At 33.7% G+C, this 23,493-nt stretch overlaps 1 protein-coding gene across 6 annotated transcripts in view; it reads left to right on the top strand.

The window, feature by feature from the left end:
* Positions 1–21,457, top strand: part of TTLL7 (tubulin tyrosine ligase like 7) — a 142,516-nt gene extending 121,059 nt beyond the window's left edge. For 4 of the 6 annotated variants that reach the window (XM_053893296.1, XM_053893301.1, XM_019413963.2 and 1 more), the window contains exons 20-21: positions 5,744–5,917; positions 16,677–21,457. In XM_053893296.1, the coding sequence (XP_053749271.1) occupies positions 5,744–5,917; positions 16,677–16,797 (295 nt within the window). In that variant the 3' untranslated portion in view covers positions 16,798–21,457. Of the gene's footprint in view, positions 1–5,743; positions 5,918–6,008; positions 6,212–15,731; positions 15,927–16,676 lie in introns of all 6 variants that reach the window. The other 2 variants (XR_008418872.1, XR_008418873.1) reach the window with 2 other exon arrangements.
* Positions 21,458–23,493: the final 2,036 nt, after the last annotated feature.

Consider the following 23,493-nt stretch of genomic DNA (forward strand, 5'->3'; position numbering starts at 1 on the left):
TGACAGCTCAGAGCCTGGAGCCTGCTTTGGATTCTGTGTCTCCCCCTCTCTCTGCCCCTTTCATGCTCATGCTCTGTCTCTCTCTGTCTCCCAATGATAAATAAACACTAAAAAAAAAAATTTTTTTTTTTAATGGGTAGATTGCTTTGGGTAGTATAGACATTTTAACAATATTTGTTCTTCCAATCCATGACTATGGAATGCTTTTCCATTTTTTTGAAGAATGCTTCTTTTATGTGTGTTCTGTGGTTTTCAGAGTATAGATCTTTTATCTCTTTAGTTAGATATATTCCTAGGTATCTATTGTTTTTGGTGCAATTACAAATGGGATCAATTCCTTGATTTCTTTTTCTGCTGCTTTGTGATTGGTGTATAAAAATGTAACAGATTTATTCACGTTGATTTTATATCCTGCAACTTTAGTGAATTCTTGTTTTTGTTCTAGCACTTTTTTTTGCAGTTGAACTTTCAGGTTTTCTGCATAGAGTATCACGTTGTCTGCAAATAGTGAAAGTTTGACTTCTTCCTTGCTTATTTGGATGCTTTTATTTCTTTTTGTTGTGTGATGCCAGTACTGTGTTAAATAGTAATGATGAGAGTGGACATACTTGTTCCTGACCATAGGAGAAAGACTCTCAGTTTTTCCCCGTTGACAATGATATTAGCGGTGGTTCTTTTGTATATGGCCTTTATGATGTTGAATTATGTTCCATCTATCCCTAATTTATTGAGGGTTTTTATCAAGAATGGATGCTGTATTTTGTCAAATGCTTTTTCTGCATCTATTGACAGGATCGTGTGGTTCTTATCATTTCTTTTATTAATGTGGTATATCACATTGATTGATTTGTGAATATTGAACCAGCCATACAGCCCATGAATAAATCCCCCTTGATCATGGTGAATAATTCTTTTAATGTACTATTGAATTTGATTTGCTAATATTTTGTTGGGAATTTTTGCATCCATGTTCTTCAGGGATATTGGCCGGTAATTCCCCTTTTTAGTGGGGTCTTTGTCTGATTTTGCATTCAAGATAATGCTAGCTTTGTAGAATGAGTTTGGAAGATTTCTTTCCATTTCTATTTTTTGGAAAAGTTTGAGAAGAACATGTATTTACTCTTCATTAAATGTCTGGTAGAATTCCCCTGGGAAGCCATCTGGCCCAGGACTCTCGTTGGGAGATTTAAAAAAAAAATTTTTTTTTAATGTTTATTTATTTTTGATAGAGAAAGAGGGAGAGAGAGAGAGAGAGAGAGAGAGAGAGAGAGCATGAGTGGGGGAGGGGTAGAGAGAGAGGGAGACCCAGAATTCAAAGCAGGCTCCAGGCTCTGAGTTGTCAGCACAGAGCCCGATGCGGGGCCTGAACTCATGGAGTGCGAGGTCATGACCTGAGCCAAAGTCGGACGCTCAACTGACTTGAGCCACCCAGGCACCCCTCTTGTTGATTTACTCATTCAAATTCTTTGCCAGTTATGGACCTGTTCAAATTTTCCGTTTCAGTTTTGGTAGTGTGTTTCTAAGAATGTGTCCATTTCTTCCAGATTGCCCAGTTTGTTTACATATAATTTTTCATAATATTCTCTTACAATTGTTTGTATTTCTGTGGCATTTGTTCCTCTTGCATTCATGATTTTATCTATTTGGTTCCTCTTTCTTTAGTTTTTGATAAGTCTGACTAGGGGTTTATCAATTTTGTTTACTCTTTAAAAAAACTAGCTTTTAGTTTCATTGATTTGTTCTACTGTTTTTGTTTGTTTGTTTCTGTAGCATTTATTTCTGCTCTAATATTTATTAAATTTCCCTTCTTCTGCTGGCTTTAGGCTTTATTTGCTGTTCTTTTTCTAGCTCCTTTAGGTGTAAGGTTAGGTTGTGTATTTGGGACCTTTCTTGCTTCTTAGATAGGCCTGAATTACAGTGTACTCTTCTCTTAAGACTGTCTTTGCTGTATCCCAAAAGATTTGGACTGCCATATTTTCATTTTCATTTGTATTTTTATATTTCTTCTTTAATTTCCTGGTTAACCCATTCATTCTTTATAGAATGTTAACTTCCATGTATTTGAGGGCTTTCCAAATTTTTTCTTGTGGTTGATTTCAAGTTTCATAGCATTGTGATCTGAAAATATGCATGGTATGATCTCCATCTTTTTGTATCTGTTGAGGGCTGATTTGTGACCCACTATGTGATCTATTCTGGACAGTGTTTCATGTGCACTGGAAAAGAATGTGTATTCTGCTGCTTTAGGATGAAATGTTCTGAATGTATCTGGTAAGTCCATCTGGTCCATTGTGTCATTCAAAACCATTGTTTCCTTGTCGATTTTCTGCTTTGGTGAGGTGATATGTCCATTGTTGTAAGTGGGGTATTAAAGTCTCTTATAATTATGGTATTGTTATCAATGACTTTCCTTATTTTCATCATTAACTGATTTATATATTTGGTTCTTCCAAGTCGGGGGCATAAATATTTACAATTGTCAGATCTCCTTGATGGATAGGGCCATTATGATATAATGCCCTTCTTCATTTCTTATTATAGTCTTTGTTTTAAAATTGAGCTTGTCTGATTAAGTATGGCTATTTTGCCTTTCTTTGGACATCCAGGAGCATGATAGATGGTTCTTCATCCCCTCACTTTTAATCTGCATGTGTCTTTAGCTCTAAAATGCTCTTGTATGCAGCATATAGGTGGATCTCATTTTTTTATCCATTCTGATACCTTATGTGTTTGGATTAGAGCATTTAGTTCATTTATATTCAGAGTGTTAATTGAAAGATATGAATTGAGTGCCATTGTGTTACCTGGTGATGCTCTCTGGTCCTTTCTAATCTCTGTGCTTTTGGTCTTCCCCTCACTCCCCCTCAGAGTCCCTCTTAAAATTTCTTGTAGGGCTGGTTTAATGGTCACAAACTCCTTTAGTTTTTGTCTAGAAAACTCTTTATCTCTCCTTCTGTTTTGGACAACAGCCTTGCTGGATAGTGTATTCTTGAGTGTATATTTTTTCCATTCAGCACATTGGATATATCTTGCCACTCCTTTCTGGCCTGCCAGGTTTCTATGGACAGATCTGCTGTTAACCCAATCTGTTTTCAGGTTAAGGACTTATAGGTTAAGGACTTTTTTCCCCTTGCTGCTTTCAGGATTCTTTCCTTGTCTGTTTATTTTGTGAATTTGACTATATATCTTGGTGATGGCTAACTTTTTTTCAATTTAATGGGAGTTCCCTGTGCTTCTTGGATTTTGATGTCTGTGTCCTTTCCCAGATTAGGGAAGTTTTCAGCTATAATTTGCTCAAATAAACCTTCTTTCCCTTTTTCTTTTTCTTCATCTTCTGGGACTCCTATGATACAAATGTTATTATGTTTTAATAAATTGCTGAGTTTCCTAAGTCTGCCTTTGTGATCCCTGGCCTTTGTTTCCCTCTTCTTTTCAGCTTCATTATTTTCCATAATTTTTATCTTCTGTATCGCTTATTTGCTCCTCTGCCTTATCCATCCTCGTTTTTATGTCTTCCACTGGGTTGGCATCTCAGTGATAACATTTTTAATTTCAGCCTGACTAGAATTTACTTCTTTTGTCTCTGCAGAAAGAGATTCTCTGGTGTCTTCAGTGCTTTTTTCAAGCCCAGCTAGTATCCTTATAATCATTGTTTTAAATTCTAGTTCAGACATCTTACTTATATCTGCATTGATTAAATCCCTGGCCATCATTTCCTTCTGTTCTTTCTTTTGAGGTGACTTTCTCCATCTTGTCATTTTGGAGGAAGAAAACAACAACAACAATAATAATAGAATGGAATAAAAGTTTAAAAATTTTTAAAAATCAAATAAAGGAAGCTAGATCCTAGGTGTATTTTGGTCTGCTAGTTAAGAGAAGCTTTATAGGAAAAAGTGAAAAGAGGAAAGAAGAGAGAAAAAAATTAAAAATTAAAAAAAAATAAATAAAGTGTCCATTCTGTATCCAAGAAACAAAAGAGAAGAAAAACACAACAAAAACAGAGGCACCAACAACAAAATGAGCAAACTAACAAACAAAAACACCAAATGAAACTAGATCAGGTTTCCCCTAGAGCTGAAAATTTGCAATAGTCTATGGTAGGCTAAACTCAGGGAAAGGATTTGTGCTGGGCTTCTGGGAGAGGGGTCTGCTGCTCAGATTCTCAGGCCAACTTGTCCTAATGGAGATGTGCCTGGAGGGCACAAGGGGAGCTTTGTGTAATGGCTCTATTCTCCACTTGGAGGCACTGTTTAGCTCATTGGGGTGGATCAGTGTTGGTGGGCTAATAATGATAAATGGCTTCACCCCACTCTCTAGTCTCCAGGGAGGGAAGTTTGAGCCCTCACAGATGCATGATCAGCCACCCTTCCTGTGTCCACTGCTTCCATCAGCTCCCTGCCTTACCCCTGTCTGTGTCTGAGCTGTCCACCTATCAAACAGTGCCTCTCTCCAGAGTTTTATCTCAGGCACAGCTGTGTTTCAAAACCCCACACTTCAGAGACCTTTACAGTTCAGACCCTCAGTGATCTTCTGGGGGAGGATCTCACTGCCCTGTGGCTGGTTTGTCCCAGGAAATGGTCATGCCACCGTGCAGTGGCAGTACTCAGTTTATGGTAAATCACAACACACAGCTGGCTCCAGGATTTGCTGGCCTCAACTGGCATCTTTCTTCCTATATCGGTGACAGCTTGGTGGTGCCCACCTTGTCTTTTACCCACAGAGAGGTTGTATCACCTCTACCAAATGTACTCCAAACAGAGGAACCATTTCTCCCTATGGGACCTAGGGGATCCTCAGGCCAGTTGCCTGCTCCTGGGGCCCGGACAACACCAGAGTCTGATCTCTGAAACTTCAGACTCTGTGCTCAGCTGTTTATAAAAAAAAAAAAAACTGGCAGTATTGAAACCCTCTCCTTCCCCTGCTCCAGTGGTTTTGGGAAACCATTTTCTTGTGCAGTCCCCTGTGTGTGTTTTCACTCTTTCTCTCTAGCTGCTTTCAGGGGGAGTGTTTTCTTATGCAAACCCGAGTGCTACTCTCTCGCTGCAGCCACCTCTGTCTTTCTCCTCTCCATGAAAATAGCTCCTTCCGCTCTGCAGCACCGCAGCTTTTCTCTCCCCCTGTTTACCTGTCTGCACCAAGTACCTGCCTCTGCCTTCCTCTGTATCTCAAATTATGCAGATTGTTCTGTTAATCCTCAGATCTACTTCCTAGGTGTTCAGAATGGTTTGATGTTGGTCTAGGGAAGAGACAAGTTGGTCTAGGGAAGAGAACAAGTTGTTCAAGGGAAGAGACAAGTATAGGGTCCCCTTACTATGCTACCATCTTAACTCCTCAGATCTTGGGATTATTATTAATATAAAGGTAAAGATAACAAGGACTTTAGAAAGCTTAAAGTTTTAGAATACCTAACTTTTGAGAAATAAGCTCGATATTTTACATATACTTTAATATAGAGTAATGGAAATTTTTAGGAGGTGTTGGGAAGCCATGCTGATAGCTACCCACAGTTGGTATCAATAAAGTCTTTAGAGACAAATAGCATATGAATTCTATGTTGTGTTTTTTAATATAAAGATTAATTTTCAAATATATATTTATTTTATGCCTTTCAACCACCTGCGGTCACTTCACATGTTCTGAGGCCACTTCCACTTTTCCTTATTGGTTTGTTGCTAGGTAAGTGATAAAGCTGGTTGCCTTTTTTAACAGCCACATGAGGTCGTGTCTGTTTCCATGCCCACAGATCCTCTTGGGAGAGTATTTTCAGTAAAAGCCCGGAGGTGGTGACTCCTTTGCAGCTCCAATGTTGCCAGCGCCTGGTTGAGCTTTGTAAACAGTGCCTGCTAGTGGTTTACAAGTATGCAACTGACACAAGAGGATCACTGTCAGGCCCTGGTACTGATTGGAGTAACTCCAGGTACTTGCATACATTTCTACACCCTGTGAGTTTTATATAAAGTAATGCCACAATGCAGTTTGCAATTGAAAGTCTCTTTTCATTTATATAGCTAGAGAAAAAGCTAACGACCAAAAATTCGTACCCACTATTATCTACAAAAGACTTTTAATTTGCACAGTCTTTACCTTTGAAGGACCAAACAAGGACAACAGCCACAAACCTGAAGGTGACAGAAATAACCTACATGGAAATGAGATTATTTGGTTTATATACTTTTGCTTTCAAAAGCCAAGTAAAAGCATCCAAAAAATGGTAATAAACTTTTTGCTCCAATAAGGATATTTATCCATCAGCCTGATAAGTTGGGAAGATGCCTTTAGTTTAATTTTTGTTGTTCCGTATGCCTCCACTACTCCTTTCATCACCAAACAAATCTATGGGAGGTGAATTTTGTTAAGTTCCATTTAAAAACTGAATTTTAATAAATATTGTCCAGTTAAAATAGGTAGTTTTCCAAATCATAAAAAATAATATTGTTTTTAAGCTGCAAAAATACAGAGTAAAAAAGAAGTACATTTTAGCATTTTTCTGTACAATCATAGTTCCCATTAGAATTAAAGATGGATAGGGGCGCCTGGGTGGCTCAGTCGGTTAAACATCCGACTTCAGCTCAGGTCACGATCTCACAGTCCGTGAGTTCGAGCCCCACGTCAGGCTCTGGGCTGATGGCTCAGAGCCTGGAGCCTGCTTCCGATTCTGTGTCTCCCTCTCTCTCTGCCCCTCCCCCGTTCATGCTCTGTCTCTCTCTGTCCCAAAAATAAATAAACGTTAAAAAAAATTTTTTTTTTAAAAAGAATTAAAGATGGATATGCGACTTCATTTTTAGTATATATACATTGAAGTACTATTCAAGATAGAAGAGAATAAACCAGGGGTGCCTGCGTGGCTCAGTCGGTTAAGCGGCCAACTTCGGCTCAGGTCATGATCTCGCGGTCCGTGAGTTCGAGCCCCGCGTCGGGCTCTGTGCTGACAGCTCAGAGCCTGGAGCCTATTTCAGATTCTGTGTCTCCCTCTCTCTGACCCTCCCCTGTTCATGCTCTGTCTCTCCCTGTCTCAAAAATAAATAAAACGTTAAAAAGAAAGAAAGAAAGAAAGAGAAAGAAAGAAAGAAAGAAAAAGAAAAAAAGAAGAGAATAAACCATGACTTTGAAAAACTAAGTGATAGTTGAAAGATGATAGTATTCAACTAACAGTTGAATAGGCAATGAGGAAAATAGAACCACCATAGCTTGGATTTTCTTTTTGAAATACCTAGAAATTAATCTGTTTATTATAAAAATCACAGAGAGTATATTAAAGCTAACTTTCTATAAACTGACTTACAACAGCAGAATGGCTTGGAATATATTTAACAAAAAGTATTGAAATATGTATTTTTAATCTTTGTATTGGATTCTGACTGTTGCATTACCTTTAGAAGCTGCTTGATCAGAACAATGGTAAAGATAAAGCTAGCCATTAATATTTGAAATACGTGAATATCAAAACAATATTCTACAGTTTAATGGTTTGAAGCAAATTATTGAACTACAACTTATATTACTTTCATTAGTATTTTCATATGGTTTGAAAGAATGATGGTCATCATTGAAATATTACAGTATATAAATGAAGAGGCTTCATTTTAAAGAGTGATACCCTGGAAGGATGATCAGAAAAATCTTAAGTTCCAGTCTAGGAAGCATGGTTTCAAAATCTTTAATGTCACACTTGCAATTACAGATTTTGTAACCCATTTTCTGTTGAGGGATCTTATAACTTTTGTAGACAGCCAAAAATAGGATGAGGTCATTCTGGAGGAAGAAGTTACACCTTGCAGTTGGTTCAGGCCTTTTTATTTTCTCCCCCTTTTGGTGGTCAGAAGAGATATTCTTGACTCTGGAACCTTGAGTTCTGGACTTCTGATAAATGCTCACTATAACCCAAGTATGGTGATTATAAGCATTTTGGGGGATGGATATTAGTACACACACCCTCTATTTCTGCCCAAGTTCAGAACCATTTGAGAGAGAAATGTAGGAATCAGACAGATGATCATCAGAATGTGGCTTTGTTACTGAGTAAAGCTACATTAAAGGACATGGTATAGATTTGAGCCAAGTGAGTTCTCTAAAATTGACTTTGAGAATTAAATGTACTGATCCGGTCATAAGCAGAGCTGGATCAACCCAAACCTTCCACACTAACCCATAAAGTCTAGTTCTGTTGGTGTTGGCTAAAGAACAAATAAGGATGCACCCTTTCTGCAGATAGACTAATCCAACAAGAGAAGGGGGCCAGGCCAAGCATACCTGGTTCCTTCTTTTAAACCTGAAAATCAGGGACCCCTGGGTGGCTCAGTCAATTAGGCGTCCAACTCTTGATTTCAGCTCAGGTCATGATCTCACAATTTGTGAGATTGAGCCCCACATCGAGCTTTGTGCTGACAGTGCAGAGCCTGCTTGGGATTCTCTGTTTCTCCCTCTCTCAACCCCTCCCTCTCTCTCTCTCTCAAAATAAATAAACTTTAAACCTGAAAATCAGATAACTCACTTCTGGGAAAAGGCCAGAAATTTGGTGGAAATTCTTTTGGAAACACAAGGAGGGAAGAGAAATGAACCTGTCTTCCTAATATCTAGCTATTAAAACCCAAGTCAGTGTCACATTAATTTAAAAACAGGTGACAACTAGCTGTATCTTCTTTCCCTTGTCAATTAAGAACCTATAGCATTTTACTTTATATGTAGAAGTCACTTAACTTACATTTATTAATGCATAGATAAATTTCATTTATTAAGTTACCTAGTAAAGTATAAATTAATATTTATAATTTAATATATACTTAATATAAATAATGTATGGGGTATACCTAAATACTTTATGAGGAGATATAAATTTAGTTCATTTATCTATAAAATTAAAAGAGAAGAAAATAGAGATAACATAATAGAGATAACATACACATATATATGTTATCTCTATTTTCTTCATATATATATCTATTTTATATATATATATATATATATATATATATATATATATATATATAAATACACACACACACATATATATGTATATATTTTCTATCTCTCTCTATCTCCAGGATACTAGAATTAAAATGTGTTTCTATATTTCATATACTGAGCTTTCATATAAACTCATTTCACAAGGTGTTTCATGGCTAAAAACATTTTTAGTTCAAAACATTTTGAGTTCAAACTTCTGCCTTCGGTAATGAGCACTAGGTTTTTGGACAAATCTTCCTTTTAATACGAACTAGAAAAGCTAGACAAAATACCGATACCTTGCTTGAAGACATTGGAGAGTTAATTAGGTACATAATGAGTGCTTGTTAGTATTGAGTAGTACTTTTTTTTTTTAATGTTTATTTTTAAGAGAGAGAGAGAGTGAGGGAAGGGCAGAGAGGTGGGAGGACAGAGGATCTGAAGCGGGCTTTGAGCTGAGAGCAGAGAGCCTGATGCAGGGCTCGAACTCACAAACTGTGAGATCATGACCTGAGCCAAAGTCAGACACTTAACCAGTTGAGCCATCCAGGTGCCCCAGTACTGAGTAGTACTTTTGATAGACTCATGGCCTAAGGGAAAAAAGTAGCAGTTCGAGGTCTGCCAAAGATGGGGATATTGGTAAACACCCTAGATTCCTAGGAGTAACAGTCATCCAGATGTTTTGCAAAGCAGAAGTTAACAGAATTACAAGGAAAAATAGATCTACAACCATAGATGCAGATCTATCTATATATATATAAATTAAAGATATAGAACATCTTAACAATATAACAGACTTAACTGTCATATATATGACTTAACTGTCATATACAGAAGTGAATCTAATAATCTCAGAATATAAAATACCAAGCACACCAGGAATTTTTACAAAAATCAATCATATAGTGGAATAAGAAAACATATTTCAACAAATTTCACAAGACTTAACTCATACAGAGTTTTTTTTCAGACCCCATGCCATTAAACTAGAAAATAATAGCAAAAATTATAATTGGAATATCCATACTTTGGAAAGATAAAAAAATTATACTTCTAAGTAACTGATGAATCAAAGAAGATCAAAGATCTTAATGGTCATAAGAAAATATTTTGAATGGATTTATAACAAAAATACTATAATAAAAATTGCAGTATATAAAAAATCATTATTATAAGCATATTTATAGACAATTTATATAAATTGTCATTAGGCAAGAGGAAGGCACAAATTTAATGATATCAGTAACCATTTTGAAAAATGACAAAATGACATTAAGATAAACCCAAAGAATACAGAGAAAGGAGAGAGCAGAAATTAACAATAATGAAACAAACAATAAAGATTAACTTGGCCAAAAATGTGTTTTTGAAAAGACTAGTAAAATTGATAAACAACTTGTGAGACTGATCAAGAATACAAGAGACAGAAATAGTTAACATCAAGAACAAAAATGGAGACATTACTACAGATCCTACAAACATTGAAAATTTTGTAAGAAAACAGAAACAATTTCATGCCAATAAATTTGGTAATTGAGATTAGGTTAACAAATTCCTGGAAAAAGACGTATGTATTACCAAAAGTGACACAACTTTTTGTTAGGAAGTCTTATATAGAAATTATTAAATAGTCTTGACTATTTAAGAAATTGAATCAGTAATTAAAAACCCTCTCAAAGGTCACTCTAGATTCATAGGTTTTCACTATCCAATTCTATTAAGCCCATCTAGAGAACAGACAAGGAGGGAACATTCTCCAACTTGTTTTATGAGGCCGCCATACATTTGATACTAAAACCTAACCAGGACATTATGGCAAAGGATAGTAACAGCTCAATCTTATTCCAATGTAGATGCAAAAGTCTTAAATGAAATATTAGCAAAATGAACCCAGAAACTTTAAATTGGATAATGTATCATGACCAACTTCTGTTTATTGCTTCAATTTAAGGGTGCAATAACAGTAAAAAGTGGTCAATGTAATTTTTATAGGATAAAAGATCATTTTAAAAGATACATATACATCACTTGATAGAATTCAGGGTACATGTTTTTTTTAAAAATGCAAACTAGAAACAAAAGGGAAATTCTTTAATTTAATGAAGAATAACTACAAAAAACCTACAACCAACATGCCTAATGATGAAATGTTGAAGGATTTCCTTATGAGATTAGGAACAAGACAAGATTGCCTGTTATTACCACTTCTATTTATTACTGTACTAGAGGTCCTAGCTGGTTCAATGAGGCAAGAAAAAGAAATAAAAGGCACTAAAGTAAAACTCAATGCTAGTGGATATGATTATGTTCATAGAAATTTAAATAAATCTACAGATAAATTATAAAGTAAATTTAATAGTTTTAATGAAATCAAGGTCAAGAAAATCAATTGTATTTTTTCTATATAAACAGCTCAAATATGAAATTTTAGATACGATATTATTTTCAGTAGCATCAAAGAATAGTTAATACTTAGGAATAAATGTAACAAAAATGTGTAAGACTTTTAGGGAGGAAAATGTAAACTCTGGAAAGATATACCTTGTTCATCATTGGAATCAATATCATCAAATGTCACATCTCACATAGATCTGAACATCTCTAAATTCAGTGTAATCATAGTATAAATTCCAACAAATTATTTTTTTTGGGAGGACACAGTATTTGACCAAAGCTTATTCTAACATTTACATAGAAAAGCAAAGGGCCAAGAATAGTTAGGACACTCTTGGAATAGAAAAATAAAATGGTAGGGTTTATTAACTATAGTGTACTAAGACTTTTAATAAGTTAAAGTAATTTAATTTAATAGTGTAATATTGCCAAATAGATAAATAGACTGACAGAAGCATTCAGAAAGTCATAAGTAGGCCCAGGCATATATAGAGACTTGATTTATGAGAAAGGGAGGTGCATTTGATTTATGACAGATGGGAAAAAAGAAATTTGTTTTAAAAAATAGTGTGGAGGCAATTAGGTTTCTAAATAGTAATAAAAAAAGGAAACTTGAACTTACTGATACCATGTACAAAAATCATTTCCAGTGAATTGACTATACAGATGTGAAAGGCAAAACCAAAGATTACGCAGATAATATAGTAAAATATTTTCATGACTTTGAGGTATGCAAAGATTATAAAAAATAGGACCAAAAGTGCACATCATAAATGAAAAAATGAATTTTGCTACATTAAAATTAAGAATATGTGTTCATTAGAATATGTCCTAAGAGGGTTAAAAAACAAGCCACTGAATGGAAGAAGGTATTTGCAGCCTGCATAACCTGTGTAAGATTTTTAGAAAAATCTTACAAACTTCTAAGAAAAATCAGAACAGTCTATAAAAAAAATGGGGAAGATACTGGAAAGGAGGGCGGGTGCTATAGTATAGGGTTCTGGACTGTTAGGAATATTCAGTTATTTAACCTGGATATCAGTTTTACAAGTAATCACTTTATAATATTCATTAAGCTAGACGTTTATGTTTTATACATTTTCAAATGTGTACTATACAATTGAGTTAAAGACATGGTACCATTATGGCCCTAGGCCAAGATAGCTTGAAACATCTATCTCAGAACAGGGGTAGTCTTGCCTAGTGAGGCTGATTTCATAACACATAAATAATATTTCACCCTTGTGCACTATTTCTTTGGCTCTATACTCTATTAAACAGGCATGGCAGAATCTATTGGACTCTTCAGAAGAGAAAACTGAAAACTGAGGCTCTTGGAGGTTAAATAGCTTATCTAAATCCACATTGCTAACAATGGCAGAAGTGGGACTAGAGCTTCCCCCACCCCGTACCCCAAATCAAAGTTAAAACAATGGGACAATCCACACTCATTAGGATGGCTGTTATCCCCAAAATGCAAAATAATAAGTGTTGGTGAGGATATTTAGAAGCTGGAACCCTCATGCATTGCTATCTCAGAATGTGAAGTGATGTGGCTGCTATGGAAAACAATTGGTAATTGACCAGAAAGTTAAATATAGAATTGCTGTATGACCCAGCAATTTCACTCCTCAGTATAAACCCAAAAGAATTGAAAACAAGTACACAAACAGATGCTTGTGCAGCAATATTTATAGCAACATTATTCACAATAGCCAAAAGGTGGAAACAACTTAGGTGTCCACCAACAGATGAATGGATAACACCATGTGATATATACATACAATGGAATATTATTCAAATAGTCTATATAAAAGAATAAAATTGTGACTCATGCTACAACATGGACAAACCTTGAAAGCATGCTAATTAAATAAGCCAGACACAAAAGGACAAGTATAGTATGATTTCACTTATATAAGGTATCTAGAAAATATCTAGACAAATTCATAGAGACAGTAGAATAGAGGTTACCAGGGAATGGGAGGAGGAGGAAATGGGGATTTCGTGTTTAAGGGCAAGGAGTTTCTGTTTGGGATGAAAACATTTGGAACTATATCGCAGTGATGGTTACACAACCATTGTGAATGTATTTAATGCACTGATTTGTACACTTAAAAATGATAAAACTAGTAAGTTCCATGTTATATATCTTTTACCACAATAGAAAAAAAAACTAAATACAGGAAAAATATTATGATGAGCTTCATTTACCTTTGTTCCCCAAACTGGGAAGCTGAGTTTATTTTGGGGTCTCAGGGGCCCTGATCTTACTCTAGGACAATCTTGGAAGGTGGGTGTAGTTTAAGTTTTCAAGGCTAATTCCCTACCAGTCTTGTAATGCTCACATTCCAGAGATCCTCCGTGGTCAGCAATAAGTTGGCATTGACAGGCCACCCAATTCTACGTCAAGTAGAAATTAGACAAATGCATGTTTTATGTCTATGTGATGGATATGTGAGGTTGTGCACACCTAGCCTCAGAGATGAGAAGTGAGGGTATAAGTGTGAGGTATTTTTCCTTGGTATCTACAAATTAGCTATTTTTGTACATCAAGAGTAAGCTAGAGTAAAGGTAGAACTAAACTTTTCACATTTTTTTGGTGCTTTAACACAAAATCTTTAGATAGATATATATAGGCTATAAATGTACTTCCCAGAGATCTTCTTCTTGCTAAAAATGATCAAATTGTATTATTTAATATCATTGCAAAGAACATTTCAAAAATAATCTTTGATGTTCAGCTTGTGTGGAATCTCCCAAGAGATATTAATGGAGATTTTAAGGCATATAATCCATTGTGTTTCCCTGTTATGCTTTAAAATATCCCACAGCACTTGCTTTAGGGAAACAAAGTGTTTCTTTCAATGTAATTTCATATGCTTTTTTTAGTTCATACTGAACTTTTTTCCTCAGAAAAAGTTTCATTTTAGCTTTTTCTGCCTCTATTAAAAAGTTTAGGTTTGTGGATGTATAATTTTTTTCTACTTTCTAGGTTATTTTACACTTCATAGTTTTGAAAAACTGAGTATAATCATTGTATCCATTGGTTTTAAAATTGAGATTCACACAGAGAAATGGCCATATAATACAGTAGCTAGGAGCACTGATTCTGGAGTTGGTGCACATGGATTTGAATCTGAGCTCTGCCATTTACTGGCTGTGCAACTGCGTGCAAGACATTTGACCCCCATATGCTTTAGTGTATTCATGTGTAAAATGAAGCATACAATAATATGTACTGTATAGAATTGTTCTGAGAAGTAAATGAGTTAATATTTGCAAAGCAATTGGAATAGTGGTGAGCACACAGAAAACACTAAATGTTACATAGGTTAAATAAAATAGTATAGCTACCCCTGGACTTCGTGTTCTTATTTTATTTTATTTTTTTCATCTGCGGAATGGAGATCTTTAACTCAAACAGATATGTGGATGTTATTGTAATGTCAGTAGTAACTATTGCTCAGAAATTCTTCAAAAGGAAGTTGGTAGAAGTTATTGTTTACTCTGAAAATTATCAATATAATCAGGATGCATTTTCAGTAGAAGAATAACTCTCAACCAATATAAAGTAGTGGGTTTTGGTCAAACACCTTATTTTCTTTTGCACCTCTGCCTTAGATAGGAAAGGAGTCTTTTCATGACAGAAGACATCAGATTAATCATCATGATTCCACTAACTCTTGACATAATAATTAATCCATATAAATTACCCAAGTGATATTAAGAAAATAATTTATATAATCTGTGATGTGAAAAATCAATTGTTTCATTATTCATCACCCATTGTGCAATTTTGATTTAATTTGGTTTGTTGTATTATTTTACTGCTCTATTAACTTAATGATTTGAGCAATTATTTATAGTTTGTGGTACTAGGTAATAGATTTAGAGGATATTATTAGATAATTCATGATAAAGTGATGTTTATGAATATTATAGAGAATTCTTCCATTTTAATTTGAATGCTGTATGCAACTTGATCATAATGAATTCATATTCTTCTATAAAATTCATATAATACAACTATAAGTGTAATTTTCTGTTGACATAGAGGTATAGTAATTATCAACATTATTTAATGTAGAATAGGTAGCTAATTGTACTCTTGGCTGTCAGTTTCTTTGTGTATCTCTGGAAGTGTGATACCGTTGCTGTTCTAAAGTCAAGTGAAAAAAATAAATGAGTTGATGCTCTACCATTGTTTATTTTTTCAAAAATTTCAAACCTCCTTCTATTGCTGACTATAGTTTTGGAAATTCCTCATAGATGTCTTTGTCCTGACTTTATACCATGTCCTTCTCATCATTACCAAGACTTATACTTTTAGTAGCTATGTTTATGTGCATTTGCTCATGTGGATTTCCTTGTGGATTTCCATTTTTCCCTAGATATATAGATTGGAGTGGCCTAATGCTAATCAAAGTTTTTCCAGAGAGAAACAAATTATACAGGTGCACATTCTTGTTTACAATTCCTTATTCTCAAATCTCTGAAAACTAAAAAGGAAGAGTAACCTTTTTATTGGCAAATCTGACCTGACCTGAATTGACATGAAGTTATTTATTGTTTTCATCCTGTTTATTGTAAGTATGCATACATTTAAATACAGAAATATTAATGATTGATTTCAGGATGCTTCCCCAAGCCCCCATGGAGATATTATATCATATATAGTATATACACTATATTGTTCTAAAATCTGGATAATTCACGTATTTTCAAATACGTTTGGCTGCAAGGATTGCATGTAACCTGTAATCATGATTGTTTTTGGTGTTCTGTTACCGTAAGAACTATGTGGTCTAGGAATATAAATTTTATAGTTATGAATTTTAATCTTTAATTTTTCTCTTAGATTACCTTAGTCCTAATATATTGATGAAATGTTTTTAAATTATAACTAGTGGTTCCGACATCCTTGAAACAAACAATTATTAGTAATGTGGCTAGCCAAATTCTCATATCACATACTTTTAAGAAATATTTGACTGGTCTCACACATTATTTATAGAGATTAACAATGAATTCCAAATTAATATGAGCCATGCAAATAGTTTCCTAGCATGTGAGTATAATGGCCCTCTATGGGATGTCTTAGGACACTGAGATTGTCATATATTGCATCTATAGGCAGCTCTTTAGGTAAGGCTTTTTGAGCACCTTCCCACCTCCCCACCTCAGTCTGGGAGAGGGCATTTTTTATGTTGAATGCATTGTTGTTATAGTATTGTTTTTCATGTAGGATATATAAAGTATTAACCAAGAACACTTTAGTGAGACATGTTCATATTAACTTGTTTGTGAAAGTATAACTTTTTACCTGTCATTTATAGGTATTTATTACCAGGAAGTACACAATTCTTCATGAGAACACCAACCTACACCTTGAAATACAGTTCACCTGGAATGACTCGCTCCAATGTTTTGTTTACGTCCCGATATGGCCATTTGTGAAACAGAAAGGAAGATCACCATGGATTATGCATAATAGCAATTCATTTTTTCCCTCCAATTTAAACATGCAAAGAAAGTGACCATTAAGTGCTGTTTTATGTATATATGACATATATGTGTGAAAATATATACACATGTGCACTCAAATAATACATATATATTTATTATAATATATGAAAGAAGAATTAGCAGAAAACTGGATATAAGACTTAACCTTTCTGGAAATGTAATAAACCATGCTAAAATTGTTTACACAAATATGTGAATGTCTAGAATTTGCTAGGTTTATAATTAATACGTTCCTACTAGAAATGTTATTTTTGCTGCAGAATATATAAAACAGAATTGATCTTGAAGATCCCATTTCAGTGTTAAATTATTTTCTAGACAACACATCTTTTGACTTGAAAAAGCATTAATAGTATAATACCTTATTAATTCTCTTATATATAGTAGCCATTTAAAATGAAAAAGCTAGAAGCCTGGTGTTGCTTGATGATAGGATTAAATATAAAACGGGTTTATCATTACTACAGCACACTGCAAACTACTATAAAAATCCCAGCCTGAAATTCCCAACATTTTTATTTCTCCATATGAAAATTTAGCTACTTGTGATGATGTACATTTTCAGTAAGGATCTAGTAAGATCATATAATGATCTAAAATAGAAGACAATCCAGTGGGTTAAAGTAAACAAAACATAAACTAGCTTTCATTTTTTATGTTTCATTGGGAGTCACATAAAGGAACAGAAAATGACGGTAATAACAAAATCTTTCCATCTGATTTTTGTATCTCATATCACTCACTTTTATTTGGAAAGTATATCTCCAATGGGTACATATGGTTAAATACAATTTCTTCTGTTCTTCAGAAGTAGAAGAGTTGACATTTCAAACTCATTTTGGAGTTATAGGGTAATGTGTCACACTTACAAGTCTCTCAATGTTGAGACCAACTAACATTGCAAAGTCTAATAAAGAGTTTCACAGTGTACCATAGAAAATAATCTAAATTATTGCAAATGGAAGATTTGGATTACTAAATATTATTAGTCATGGATGTACCCTTGAGAATTTTCAAAAATCAAAATAGAGTGTGAAGTTTTCTTCATGTGTAAAGTTATTCTGCATGAATTTCTTAGCAGTTTACTTCCTTTTCTTGCTTACAGTTTTAAAAACGATGGGTGAGCATTCAGTTTTCCATAAAAATATCAACACAGCAGTATCATTGACATGGAAGTCCTTAGAAATTGTGATATTCATCTTTTAGAAGTTTGTTTAAACTTCTCCCAACAGTCTTATTTTCTCACAGATGCTAATTATTGGCAAAATGTAGGAAAGTTTTACCTTTTACTATCCTAGAAACTGTTTTCAGTAAATCAAGAAATGGCCCCAAAGCAGGAGAACTTAAGAGAGGCAAACTGTCCTGTTTTAATTTACAAATTGGAGAATTAGCAACCTGAAGTTGTAAGTTAGATACATTTTGCTTTTAGAGCCATATTCTGAGGCTGTGATAGGCTAAAATAGGTTTTTCCTTAAATTATCGCTACTTGATTCTTTATGACTACCTAACATCCATATTCCAATAGATACTTTTCCTTGCTAGATGCATCCCAAAGAAGAATTTGTTATTATCTTTGTGGAAAGAGAGGATGAGGATGTCAGGATAAAGGAAGTTACATTTTAACTCTGAGTATTTGTGACTCCGCTTTGTGAATTACTAAATTCATTGCAGATTTCTTAGAATTAATAATGTAAAAATTGGGATATTACAAAATCATTTTAAGAGTGATCAGCAAGTGGGTCTTTTCATGAAGTATTTTTTTAAATCATCTTTCTTTTAAATTCATGATTTCTCCATGAATGAGACATAATTTCAAGTGTCTGGTATATGATATCAACCCAGTTTGTTGGTCACTCACTTGCATTAATTTAAATCAAAATGGTTATTTCTTATGCTAGAGTGGGTGCTTTGGAACTTCTGTCCTTAGTGAAAGAAGACTAAAATTTTTATTTAAAACAAAAAAGAAGAATGTTTAACATGGGATGAACCCTCTCCCCCTAGAAAACACACACACACACACACACACACACACACACACACACAAAAACCAAAAATAAGTTAAAATGTGTGAAACTACTCAATGAACAAATTTCACTTCTCTAGCTACTTAGAGCCGGCTTTTTTTGAACACCAGAATTTTATTGCTCACATTTGCATATTTATACTGATCTAGTTTGATGTGATAAAGTTGTGAATAAAAGCCATGTGCTCATTATTTATATATGCTACCTGGTATGCTGTGGACTATGGTTGCTATAGTGCTTATTCCCTAATGAGAAACTAAGAAGAGAAGATACACTAGTAAACCATGAAAGTCTCTAGAGGCCACGGAAATGTTTTAGAGGTATAAAATATTCCTTAGTTTTTATTATAAATTTTTTATTCATAGGGTTAAAACATATTAATATAAGTGATAGTACGGGTCTGATTCTCTCTCTCTCTTTTCCAGGAGAGAAAATAACTTTATTTGAAAAACTCCAGAAGTTATTCAATATTCACAGGAGTTTTTAATAGGGAATTTGGGTTACTTAAGTTGAAAGTGTATTTTCATTCTGTTAGAGAAAACATATCTCTACTCATTCTGTTAATCTAAGATCAGAATGCTTTCCAGAACCGTATATGATTGCAATGATTTCCAGAATTATATAAAAAGCAATCTTTATTTTAAATCATCATCTATGAATATGGTATGAGATTACAGATTTGTTTTCACTTTAATTATCAAGCATTGTAATTAATTAGCATTTGCTTTATGTAATCCAACTATTGTGATTCATATTTTTATTTATTTTTATTAGCAACAAATTTTATTTTACTAGCGTTTCATTTACCTTGTGTGTATGAAAATGAAGCTATAACAGGATCAAATATGGAAATAACCTCTGCCAGATGCAAAGACTTATACATATTTTTTCCATATGTCTAAATTAGGTCTAACTACACAAAAATTGCCTACTAATTTCTCCTCCCTAAAACTAAAATGAGCCAAACTCAGACAAAAACAAACAAAAAAACACTCAATTTTCTTTTCATGTAGTATTTACAAACAACTAGATGATAGTGGCTTTTAGACATCAAGGATTTCATTCTAATTCTCTTTTTAATTTGGAAAGCATATGATTATAGAATTTCAAGTTGGAAGTTATCTAACTTGAAATTTTACATTGTAATATAAATTAATCCAAGTGCTTTTGTCTTTAGCATGTCAAAACCATTATGTAAAATTCTTTTCAAATCTAAACATACACATTATTTGACCTTTTCAGTGTAACAAAAATTGATAGTTGCATAAACTCTATTATTTCTAGGTTTCTGTAAAGCACTGATTCATTTTTAAAAGGGTATTCTTTAAAAATAATAGCAAATACCTCGAGAAGAGTGACAGAAAATACCTTCCTTTTCTTTTCTGTAATGCTAATTTACATTTCAAATCTTAGCTTACCTAGTTTTAAGGGCTAAGCAATAAAAAGTGTAACTTCAAATAGTTGTGTTGCTGTGACTTAATTTTTGAAAATTGGCTTTGCTCTTTAAATTGAGAAATTTATGTTTTCAAGTTCTGAATTAGTTATCTAAATATTTTGGGTTAATAGTACTTACAAATAAATTAAAAATTGGAAATATATTCATGATGAAAATTTTATTTCTTACACTGCTTTTTATTTCTTCCTTTTTTCTTTGCTTCTCCTCATCTTCTTCACTTTAAGCTCCTTTTGAAGTTTTGACCTTTGCGTGGAGAAGGTCAAGAAAAGATATCTGCTGCCTCTTAAATATTGATTTTCCTTGTATTTTATGGTGGCGTATTTTTGCCTCGGCAACAGTAAAACTTAGATAAAATGTGTTTAGATCAAGTTCTATTCATCTGCTATTTTTAAGAACCATGTTTCTATGCCTAGAAAGCATTGATTGTCTAGACCATTTGAACCAAGATGTATGGATACAAAGAATAACCTTGCAACCAAAAAGTAGTATATTAAAACTTATTGCACTCTTTGAGATTGTTGCCCTTTTTTGGTGATTTTTTGCCATGTCATAAATGGGTGTATGGTATATTGAAGGAAAATGATTCGGGTAACACATTTTGTATTAACTGGGCTGTATTATCTAAGAAGGGCTACATAAAACTTTTATTTTATCCATCCCTACTAACTTGAAAACTGTTGGTAAAATCATTATTCAACAGACTAATATTTTTTAAATAAGTAAGAAGGCTTACTTTACAAAAGTAATCAGATAATGCTCTTATTTCTCTTTCAAAGGCTAACAATGGCAGTTCTTGGTCCTGAACTGGTTGGTTCATCCAGTTAATACTGTACACGCTACAATATCGAATATTAATAGATTTGCTGAAGATTCTGGGTTTCAAGAATAGCTTGAAAGCAATACATTTTGCTACCATGAATCATGACTCAAATTATCCCCCATGTGCTTTACTACCTGTGTATGAATGCAAATGTTGTTACAGAAAATATGCTTGAAATGTCAACACAATGTGCAATTACTATTGCATTGTCATGCTTTAGCATGTGATATCTGTATGGTGAAGTTATTTCAATTACTATAATAAAAAATGTTTAACATAAGAAAGCTACAACATGTCATCAAATGGTTATTTCTGTTTTACACATACACACCGTGTTTTTAGTAGTGGAGGAGACTGGTCAATTAAGCTTTCAGGTGATGAAATATATTTTCACAGTAATTTTCTTCTGCTGTGTAGACAGCAATAGCACTATGGGGATAACTTTACCTTCTATTAAAGTCAGGTCGAGTAAACAAAATTGGTGTCAGTTCTTTTCCTAGTTAGCTGAAAGGCAAACCTTTCTAAAATTTAGAAATGATATTTTCATATGTCTCTAGTATCATTCCTTATAACAAAGTATTACTAATCTGAATAGAATTATATTAGCATCTTAGTTATGAAGTTTATTTTTCTTAAGACTTTATCATTTTGTCATCGTTAAAACATCATACTAAGCCTCAGTAAGAAGCATATCCTAGTCTCATTGCCATTCATACCATTGTTCTTTAAGGTGATTATACAGAAAGAAGTTTAGAATATTTTTCCTTTAAAGAAAGGAAGCACTTCGGTTAAAAATCCTGTCACATGATAGGAACTTGAATGCATGAATGCCTTCGTTTTTGGAATTGACGATAACATGGTATAAATATTGACTTAAAAATGGTTTTAAAAATTATAAATTATTTTTATAATGTTAAAGTATTCCATGAATGCCTTAAAAGTTAATTTTTTGACTTTTTTTTTTCAGTGACAGGTAAAGATGAGGCTAGTGTGGGTAGTTTGGTATCTCCTTATTTTATCAAATAATTTGTAAGATATATGTATAAATTCAATTAAATGACTAGACATCTTTTTAAATTATAAAATAAATCCTGAAATAATTTCAAGTGTAGAAAACTTCATACAGTGCCGTAAAACTAAAATAACACAGCTATTTTGCAGAGAGGAAGATAATAGATCTTTAAATTAATTTGGAGAGTTATCCCTTCATGATTATTCATGTATGTATAGAATATGGTGACAACAATGCCTATCACCATGATCCTGTAGGTTTGTAAAACATTGGGTGTAAAATTTGGGTTGTGTTTCTCTGCTTTCAGGACCTGAATCCTTAGTATCTTAAGATATGTTGAGAGTTTTCAGCAAGAGATGAGAACGTACATCAGTTTCTAAACTAATTTTACTATGGTACCTTTCATTGAAATTCATTTCCCAGCACTAATCTTCTGTTGACCAAACTTTGGAAAACAAAAAACTAAACCATTCATTTATTAATAAAGTAATCAAGGTATTTACTTAATCATTTATCAAATATGCACTGGTGGTATAATTATGAACACTGATAAATCTAGTGCAGGAATTTACTTGAACCTGTCAGTTGAGAAAGTTTTGGTCATTTCCGGAGGAATCTTTGAAGCAGGGTTTCAACAGGGATGGCTTGATCCAAGAATGATGGTCACAGGTAAATTACCTTAATGGTAAACCTGAGCTGTATTAGACATTTGCAACACAATTGTGATATGCAAAGTGATATAAAATGCTTAAGAATGTAGTCAGAATGAGGTCCGAGCTTTTAGAAAAAGATATTAATGATTTCTTGGGTCTAACATGATAAAAGTTTGTCTCTAATGAGATTCTCTTGTCACCCATCAGCAGATAAGAGCTTTGTACGTAACACACAGTCTATCTAGAAGCACTTGCCATTTGAAAGCATCTTCTTATGCAAACAAAAAAGGCCTCTTGGTTTACACCAAATTTCCCTCAAAGCTGGAATTGATTAAAAGTGTGTTGGATTATTTGTGAGAGGCAAGATTTATTGAACCAAATTTTCCCCATATCTAGGTTTTCTTTAAGCAGTATGTTAGACACTTTGGAAGCCTTAAGAATTTTCATCACATTCAGTTCTGTTTGGTCCTATGTGAAATATTGCCAAATTAATCTCCCTCCTAAAAATGTAGTAAATCTATGACTATTCCGTGTGTCTACAGAGTTGTATATTGAGTGGTACTAAGACTGATCTAAACTGAACTGTCTTACGTAGTTATCAAAAATGTTGAAATTTTGACCTAGAAAGTAGTGTCTTGACTGTTGTAAGGAAATGATGCCAT

This window comes from Panthera pardus, unplaced genomic scaffold (assembly GCF_024362965.1).
Source record: "Panthera pardus isolate Hobbes unplaced genomic scaffold, ASM2436296v1 HiC_scaffold_11, whole genome shotgun sequence".
NCBI lineage: Eukaryota > Metazoa > Chordata > Mammalia > Carnivora > Felidae > Panthera > Panthera pardus.